This window comes from Nanorana parkeri, unplaced genomic scaffold (assembly GCF_000935625.1).
Source record: "Nanorana parkeri isolate BGI_ZX_2015 unplaced genomic scaffold, ASM93562v1 scaffold1, whole genome shotgun sequence".
Taxonomy (NCBI): Eukaryota; Metazoa; Chordata; class Amphibia; order Anura; family Dicroglossidae; genus Nanorana; species Nanorana parkeri.
In genome coordinates this window covers 4,578,004-4,587,651 of record NW_017306269.1, presented here as the reverse complement: position 1 = coordinate 4,587,651, position 9,648 = coordinate 4,578,004, and the positions used below count along the sequence as shown (strand labels likewise).

Sequence of the window (9,648 nt, the reverse complement as noted above, 5' to 3'; positions counted from 1 at the left end):
TATATATATATATATATACACACGCACAGAAAAATGTTTCTGTTTATAAATGTAATAACTTTAATATAATTGAACACATGTTACCATATTATTATAGTTGTCCTTTAATTTTTGCATTATTTCCTCGCTGCATTGTTCTAAGGTTGGAGACACTCTCTGCTAGTTCTTCCAGCACTGGGTTACATTTGGAGTGTTTGGAGCAGTAGAATATCGCTGTGTGGCATGATGTGTTCTGTGTGTGTGTCTTAGGAAACTAAGTTATGTTGTTTGGAGAACCTTGCGTGAACTATGTGTCATCATCTGTCATATCTGATTTATTACCACAGAGTCACATAACAGGGGAGTTTCACATCCCAAAACTGCATCCAAGAATACACACTTTAAAAGGAAATATGTAGAAGAGGATTATCATCTGCGGCTCAGCAGCTGTAGTCATAAAGTATGTTCCATTTTGTCTTTACCTTCGTTTGTTACATCATATGATTGTGATTGTTTCTTTTCTGTCTTTTTTATTACAGCCATTTTTTTTATTGTAGGTGATATCAGGCATGCCCCCCTTTTCCCCGTCCCCTGCCTGGTGTCTGAATTATTTTTTTATGACGCTGGTTGGGAGTTTTCTTCCTCCCTCTGCTCCTGCAGTGGCAGCTACAGTATTTTTGCAATGATTTGAGTCCCCTCTCTAGAATACATTTCCCATATCCTCCTATGGAGTATCCACTAGGGGCCAGGGACACCATAATGTGGTGTTAAACGGCAAATGTAGTAAACTCACTACTCTGGTGGTGCAAGGTGCGTTTAACTAGTGGCTGGGGGTGTGCTGCCTCCTTTAGCAGTATACACAAAGAAAAAAAACTGGATTGGAAGCGCTACAGCCCTATTTGGTATACATATAGACACAAGTGTATAGAACACAGTTGGGTGTGATGACCAACAAGTGGATAAAGAAGGAGAATGGAAGGAATTTTTAAGTATTTTAATATTTTACCCATATATATTTAGATCCACATCCATTTTTATTCTTATTTTTATGTGTCCTAATAGTATTTATGTTTAAATTCACGTACAAACATCCAACAAGAGTTCATAGGAATTCTTCTCAATTTTAAATGCATAGGTTTAATGGAACAGACATGCAGCCTTTTAATTCTTCCCAATAAATGTTACGTTTTCAGTTTTTTCCAGTTTTTTTTTTTTCCCATAATGTGGTGTTAACCGCTTCTAGAATTGGAGTACTTAAAATAGGGGAGACAGATGATGGGGGTATGGGGCTGTGTCTCTAAATAATTAAATCAGGGGTTTACAAATGAATATGGAATTCAGGAGCCAGCCTGTCCAATCCAGGATTCAGCATGATTTATTTTAACCAATTCTATTGACAACAGCTAGGGAAAACCTAAAGGCGCCAGCTGTAATTTGTAAGGAGCATTGGCGGCCTGGCTCCCGGGATATGTCAAGCCCTGACAAATTGAAATAGGGTTCTCTATATTAGTGACCTTGAAATAAAGTGGAGGAATCAACTCAATTGAGTGACATTGTCAGTAATTGTACCTCGATTGTATAGTTTAATTGCACACAAACAACAGCAGAAATTGTACTAGTTGTAGACGAACTTTGTTTTGTTTTATGTATATAAGTAATTAATTTATAATTACTGATGAAACCCTTATGATGTTCTGTTCTTAGCTATCGATATAGAAAGTAAAACCAAGTAGTTATTATTATTATTATTATACAGGATTTATATAGCGCCAACAGTTTGTGCAGCGCTTTACAATATAAGGAAACATTTACAATCACAATACAATTCAAGACAAGATGGTAAGGTGGGTCCTGCCCCTGAGGGCTTACAATCTAAAAGGGAGGGGGAAGTGATACATGAGGCGGTAGCTGTGTGGGGATGAATTGTTTGAGAATGTGATGGTTCAGTGGTTAGGTTGAGGTGGGATAGGTTTCCCTGAAGAGATGAGTCTTTAGGGATCGACCAAAGGCAGTCAAGGTGGGAGATAGACGGACAAGTTAGGGTAAAGAGTTCCAGAGGATGGGAGAGACTCTAGAGAAGTCCACTGACATCTTTTGAAATCATACTGGTACCTAATAAGACTGGTGATAATAATAATGTCAGCCTATAAAGAGGATGTGGGGACATACTGGGCGATACATTGGGGGTCTGTAAATTGTAAACCCAGGCATCCAAGCCTGAAATATTGGAAATTTCACAATAACGTTGGTAGGATTTACAGTGTACACTGACTATATTTATTTGTCTCTAACAATATGTGAGATGAGAAAATCTCTCTCCAAGAATGAGGGCAAGGAACATTTGTTTTACATATGTTAAAACTGCATTCTAAGATCTTTTCCCCAAATCAGCTGAAGTCCAAATTACTGGCCATTGGTTGCAGAAATCTTTCAACATTTCATAAATTACATGCAGCCAAAAATGGATGATGGGTGAATCTGTTGCATTGGGTGAATTTCCTGGGCCAGTCGTCCCACTGCTGCTAGTAAGATGCAGTTTCCAATAAGGACACCTGTTCTGGTGACAGCTGTCAGAAGCTCACCATATGCTGTACAATCTGGTGCAATCTTTGTACAGTCTCCTTTAGGCTGGGCACACACCTTACAACCATCGCAAGACTTTTGTCTTGCGATGGTTGTAAGGTACTTAAAAAAACGTACGATCTGCCTATGTTGCATAGGCAGATCGTACTTGCGATGATCGCAAGCCACGCCCCCTGAGGGGCGGGTTTCCGATGACCGCAATGCCGAACGGGCAGTGTGCGCTTGCGCACACCGGCCCGTGCGGCTGTTATCGTACGATAATCGTAAGGTGTGTGGGCACCCTAAGATTTACCAAAACTACTGTATGTCATTAAAATAAAACTACTGTATGTCATTAAAATAAAGCGTTAGAATCCCTTTCAGGTATTTTTTGTCAGGCTAGGGGGATTCATCCTCTCTATTGTTCCTGGCCAAAACAGAAGGTGATGGGAAGGCCAACCTTTACAGTTGACACAAAAACAGGAGGTGAGGGGAAATCTTCCTATGGGGACATCTGTTCCTGGGACAGCTGTCTGAGAGGGGATTTCCCCTCCATTTCGGGAGATTTAGTCTCACTTCCTGTTGTGTCTGCCTGACAGGAAGCAAAGGGAAAATCTACCTAAGGATTCATAGATGGCAAAATAAAACCATAGAAGGGTTTTAACCCTTCTAAACTCTATGCATTAGCTTTAGATACACTTTAAAGCCCAACTCCAGCCAAAAAACTTGATATAATTTTCTAGAGAGTAGGTAAGGGATAGCACCCCTGTCAGCTTTTTATTGCAGTCTCCACTGGGGAGTTCTATTCTTACTTAAGCGAGGAAAGACATTATTCTTACTTAAGCGAGGAAAGACCTTCTTGCTTTCTGTCTATTCAATGAATGTCAGGCAGAGAGGAATGTGAGAGGAAACACCCCCAACAGGGACACACAGTGTCAAAAATTTCACAGATAATCTGGCCACATGAGGCCCGTCCGCACTCACCCTGAGGACCTATATCCTCCCAATGCTGGCTCTAGTGGAACAGTCAGCTGTCAGTGACAGCCACAGTACATTACTAAACCTAGAAGCTAAATTAATCAGATCCTTGGCTTATGCTCTTGCTACAAAAGTGCTCCATAGGAGCTCTGGCAGCAGGCAAAGTAGATACAATGCAGAACAATGCTTCCATCGGAAGTGACTGGGATGGCTATGCTGGAGGGGGTAGCTGCATAGGCACAGTGTTGTCTTGTAGAAGAAGGAAGCAGGTGGAGCTGTCATGATCACCAGGTTTTTTTATACCTAATAAAAAGTGATTCTGAAAAAAAAAAAGAGTAATTTAGTACAATATAATTGCGTAATTATTTTATATACTAAGGTTTACATACATTGTAATAAATAGGAAAAACCCCAACCCCTCTTCTCATTGCTCCTAGGGATCCACCAAATACGTGACATTTACATTTACTGCATAAGTAAGCGCAATGCTATTCAGAATTTGAACACATTTTTGTGCACCTGAACGCATGACCTAATGCAAGGCATACGTTTTCCGCACATTGACGTAACACGAGTTTATGAAATCTAAGCTATTGTTCAGCGGCACTTCCCCACTCTGTTCACAGCAGAAAATATGAGACATTTATCAGTGATATAATATATTGCCTAGTTTCTAAATAGATTATTTGACGCCTGTTGGAAGGCAGAATGTTTATTTTAGTTGTGCACGGCTGTCGGCAATGTGAATCGCTTGCTGGCATCTTGTATCACTCGGTGGCACCAGTAGTAAGATATTCCACTAGAGTTCTAGGTTTCTCCCTCTGCCAGGGCCATTAGAAAACCAAGTGATGGTCTCAGGATCTCCCAATGGATTCTGCCTAATGTAGCATGAACAAATAATTGGGGAGCCCAGCCGAGCATGACACTTGTGTTATAACCTTGAGAAAGGAGACAAAGGCACAAGCTATGGCAGAGAAATCTCACCACTGTAATCTCACAGAGATGGAAGGAGTAGGTAATATAACCCAGTAGTGCACACTGAGAACCGAAATACCAGGGGGAGGTGTCCATTAAAGGATGATTACATTGACATGTAGAGGTGTGTACAGCAAGGGCAAAGTGAGTTACAAATATGTACTGATCCAATGGGAAATGTTTATTAAAAGCTATAAAATTGTGCTACACCTGGCACAGGTAGCAAATGCAGCCATATTCTGATAGGATTTTAGGCTATTCCCGGGCTTGCTGCACACAGCACAGGGACCTCGACTTTGGCTTAGATTCAGACTCTGATATCTTACAACAAGGGTAGGCAACCTTGGCACTCCAGCTGTGGTGAAACTACAAATCCCAACACGACTCTGCCTCTGGGAGTCATGCTGGTGGCTGTAGGGTCTTGCAATACTTCATGGGACTCAACAGCTTGACTGCCAAGGTTATCTGTCGCTGCTTTAGGGCCTGTTCGATGCAGTCTGTTCAGTTTGGTAGCTGCATCAAAATCGCGTCACAATGCTTTCCAATGGGATTTCTGGTGCTCTGACACACCAGTGCAGTCTGTTCCAATGCAGTCAGAAAAAATACTGCTTGTCTCATTTTAGCTGTTCCTGATCGCAACAGAACACATCAAAATGCATCAAAAATGCGTGCAAACAGACGGGAACGCACTGGAGTGCACCTGAAAGCCCATTTTAAGCTAAAAAAAACCCAACACGTAAAACCGCGGTAAAAATGTGTCAAAACGCATCGCACTGCAGCTGTGCAAGGACATGCAGTTATGGTGTGAACTATCCCTCAGGGTCAATATACCCAACATTAATAAGTCTCTTTCCTTAGGGCAAGGTAAAAATAATATTATTCTGAATGTCAAACTTATAGGTCTCTTCATCAGATCACTTAACCATTCCAAATGCAGAGGTTGCCTACTCCGGGCCTACAGCCTTCAGCAATCTCTTTTGAGCACTGGGGCACCCACACTGCATGCTGGAATGTTGGGTTTTGGCTGGAGAGCTTTAACTTGGACCTAGGTCAGCATTAACCTGCTAAGGTTAGGTTTACCTCTAGGTTAGGGTTGCTCCAAAAATATTTGTTCCTACTGAATAAAAGGGGTAATCTTTGCTTGACCGTCAAGTTGCATGCCCATTGCAAGAAAGTGAAGCAGCTTTGCAACCAGGAAGATTGACTTGGAACCAAAAAAAACTGAACTAAAAACAAAATTTTTTAGTGACTTTGTCATGAAAATAAAGGTTTAAAATGAAGGGTCCCCTGCACAGAAGACTCATCTCTCCTGGTGCCCATACTTTCGGGAGTGCCAATTTCCTTGTACCCCGCTGCAGGCTGTGCTTCTACTAGCATAGGCAGATCAAGTAAGTGAGCTTAGCAGAGACCAGAGTTGGATTCTGAAGATTCTTCAGCTGAAGGTTGCTCTATACTACAGCAGAGGTTGGCAACATGGGAGAGGTGAGTATTCAGTGCAAGGGACCCTATATTGTAGGGCCCACTTACACTTGTGCTTTACCATTCAAGTTACCACAATGCACTGTAACATACTTAACATGCATTGAGGTGCCATTGTTTTTGAATGGCACCCCAATGCACAAAAGAAAACAAAAAAAAACATACATTAACACCCAGCTCAACACACAAAAGTGCAAATGGGCCATTCATTTTAGTAGAGCCACTTAAACAATTTCCAGAAGGCAGATATTTCACATAGAGGAAAGCTGCGCTAAGAGGAATACATCATTGGGCTGCCATTACTGCTCCCCTTTCCTGAACCACTGAAACAGAACAAGTGTGCAGCTCAGGAAAGTCAAAGCAAAGTGAGATTCCATTATCTGCATCAGGTTCCGGTGTGTAATTCAGAGTATGAAAGCAGAATGGTCAGCCAGGCCACTGGCATTTTTAGCACTAGTAGCCTCCATGTTTCTTTCATGACAGGTTTCCTTTAATAAGCGATTCCCATTTTAAAATGAAAGAAAGTAGAAACAGAGCAACACCCATGCGATTTGTATTGTACAAAAGCATGCTCATTATAGTAGCAGCTGCTTTTTTAGGCTTGTGACAGGTCCACTTTAAGTGCTAGTTTGAACTAGACATTTCTTTTTGCAAGACAGTTGCACTTTAGGGCTACACTAATACATGCGTATCATTTTGCCTGCCATGGGTGGACCACACATTGCTGGACTCCACTAGCAGTATAGTATCCCTGGAAATGATTAGCACATATTGGCAGCCATGCTAATCATAGCTGCTGCCACGGAATAGAAGCGCCAGTTACCCAGATCCACCCATCTCTCTCATGGTGTGTGGGCACATGGAATGAAAAAGAAAATAAATTACTTTAAAAGCACGTTGCATATATTTCTACACAAAGAGTTCCTTTATTAAAATAAATGACATCAGTAAAACATATTTTTTAATTGCTTCTTATAGGCCTGGGAGTTTCATTTGCAAAACTATCAGAGTTGCAGTATAAGATCTTTTAAAGGGAAACTTTCACTTTGTAAGAAGTTGTGCACTCATTGTCATTTTTTTAAAATTACTTTAATGTATTTTGGTGTACTTTGGAAGAGCAGAGCAATTTAAACACACAGCCTTAGATCGGTTATCCTCACTACACCAATGAACTTGAATTGCATTTGAACTCATTTAAGCACCTGGTAGTTCCGAGAGCTGCCCTGGCCTTTCCTGCCTCCTGCACTTTCTGATTGGCTAGTAAGGCTGTCCATATTACGAATGAGCCAATCAAGTGCAGTAGATGGGAGGAGTCAGGTACGAGTTTAAATTTGCATTTTAGAGTGACCCTGGATTTGGGGTATCTGGGGTGTTCAAGGATTCATCTAAATGTATCTGTATCCCCCCATGGGGGGTGTTCATTAATATTTAAGTGGATTGCTGGGAGAAAAGTGTCACCTCTATGAGTAAGCCCAAGCGGTAAAATGCGTAAATGGGTTGCTCTTTCATGTCATCTTTATGCTACAGTGTGTGATGGACATTATGAATAAATATGTTTGATTTTGATGAAGATTCACAGAGAGCGCTGTATTTTCACGTGGCGTTATCCCAGGCAACAGTGAGCCTTTTGTCCAGCACCCGTGTGATCGTGCTGTTCAGCTGAGACTTGGAATTTTGGAGTGGCAGGTTTTTTCTCCTTTGAACTGAACCTTAGATTTCAGGCATGCTACATTTTGCTAGAGAACTACCGGTATCTGCAGGTGCAAAAAATGGAGTGTTACACCTTGCGGTAAAGCAGCGAAGGAGACACCAATAGAACAGAGGACAGAATAGAATTGAAAGTTGAGTAGGTTGGCATTGGCCATTATAAACCTTTGTTATTTGTTTTCCTTTTTTTGGCATTCCGGTTGCTTCTGCGTGTCCATGACCACAACGCAGTGAACCTCTCTTCCCCCCATTACGGCTGTTTAGTGATGAACAGCAGACTCCTGTTTTGGGAATGTTAACAGAAAAATAAAATAATAAAATGAATTGAAGAATCAAATTACCAAGACCTATTTATTCTATGACCTCAATGTTGGTGTGGCGGAAATGTTTCAGCCCTTGTCCCACCAGCACTGTCTCAGTAGAAATGTTTCCATTTCATTTTGTGGCATGGTATGTGTCATTTTTGGCAATCCTCCACTTTCATAAAGTCGTCCGAGCCCAAGTCCTTCCCTGATAATTTCCAGAAGTCTTTGTCTGCTGCTCTCTGCAAATACAATGACTTTTTATAGCCTGTTTGGTTTAACTTCAGCCGCAGTTTGTTTCTACAGCCAGAGAGCTTTCATATGAAGAACACGCCTGTATTCGTGTTTAAAGGGAACCTGTATGTATATTTAAAGGGAACCTATATGAATGTTTATAGGCAACCTGCATGTATGTTTAAAAGGAACCTGTATGCATGTTTAAAGAGAACCTATATGCATGTTTAAAGGCAACCTGTATGTATGTTTAAAGGGAACCTGTATGTATGTTTAAAGAGAACCAATAGGTATGTTTAAAGGGAACCTGTAAGTATGTTTAAAGGGAACCTATAAGTATGTTTAAAGGGAACTTGTATGTATGTTTAAAGTGAACCTGTATGTATGTTTAAAGTGAACCTGTATGTATGTTTAAAGTGAACCTGTATGTATGTTTAAAGGGAACCTGTGAGGATAGACATATGGGAGTTGCCATTTTTGACATGTCTTAAAGGCACGGGTCAACTTGATCATGACTAGTGGTAAGCTGGGGCTTGGTGTGAAAAAAACAAACAAACAAAAAACAAATTTTGGCAGACGCATTCCGTGCCCCAGAGCTACACATCACAAAGGGGCAGGGAATACTCCTGCCATGACTGCTGACACTGATCGGCCTGGGAGGGGGTAATGGCGGACACTTGGGCAAACTCAGGCAAATTGGGTCAACATCAAGCCCCAGCTCATCACTAGTCTGGACTTCATTATCAACGAAGTGAGTCCCTGACCTGGAACAAAAAGGATGGATGGTCAGATATTTTAGATTCACATATTCATATCCTCAGTTTCCCTTTAAAGGAAACCTGTTATGAAAAGAATTCAGGGGCTTACTTATCTGCTTATGGAAATGTTAGTGGCTGGGCTGTTATGCTGACGCAATGACTTCCATACTGTCAAGACTTGGAACAGGTAGCCAGATAGCGACATTTGATTTCACTGACTGCATATTTGTGTCGGTGACATTATTGGTTAGACACAGCCGGATAGAAAAAAATTTTAGAATTCCAGCAAGAGCAGGTTTTCTTTAAAGCTAAATTCTGGGCAAAAGGAATTACCCTTGCAACAGGGCTCCCCTTACACTGCAAGGGTTAAATGTTTCTTTGTTTAGGACTTCAGGAGGAACAGAGAAAACAACTATACTTACCTTATCCCTCCCTTCTGGTTTCCTCCCAGCTGAACGACTGTTCCCCCAAAGCAACTTCCCTTTGGCATTCTGATATCAGCAAGCACAATGCAGAGCCAGCAGTCCTGCAGTATAAGTGAGGACTCCTAGGTCCTTCCCACATCCTAGAGAATCAAAGAAACATCTAAATGACAAAACAAGCATTTTGGATAGAGTGAGAACGAGTTAAAATTCATGTCAAGTATTTATTTCTGTCTGTGACCCTGCTAGAGA

General features: G+C 41.3%; 1 protein-coding gene across 3 annotated transcripts in view; it reads left to right on the top strand.

The window, feature by feature from the left end:
• The window catches only part of SERTAD4 (SERTA domain containing 4), a 50,842-nt gene that overhangs the window by 33,890 nt on the left and 7,304 nt on the right, over positions 1–9,648 (top strand). For all 3 annotated transcript variants that reach the window (XM_018576424.1, XM_018576503.1, XM_018576583.1), the window contains exon 3: positions 327–439. In XM_018576424.1, the coding sequence (XP_018431926.1) occupies positions 327–439 (113 nt within the window). The remainder of the gene's footprint in view (positions 1–326; positions 440–9,648) is intronic.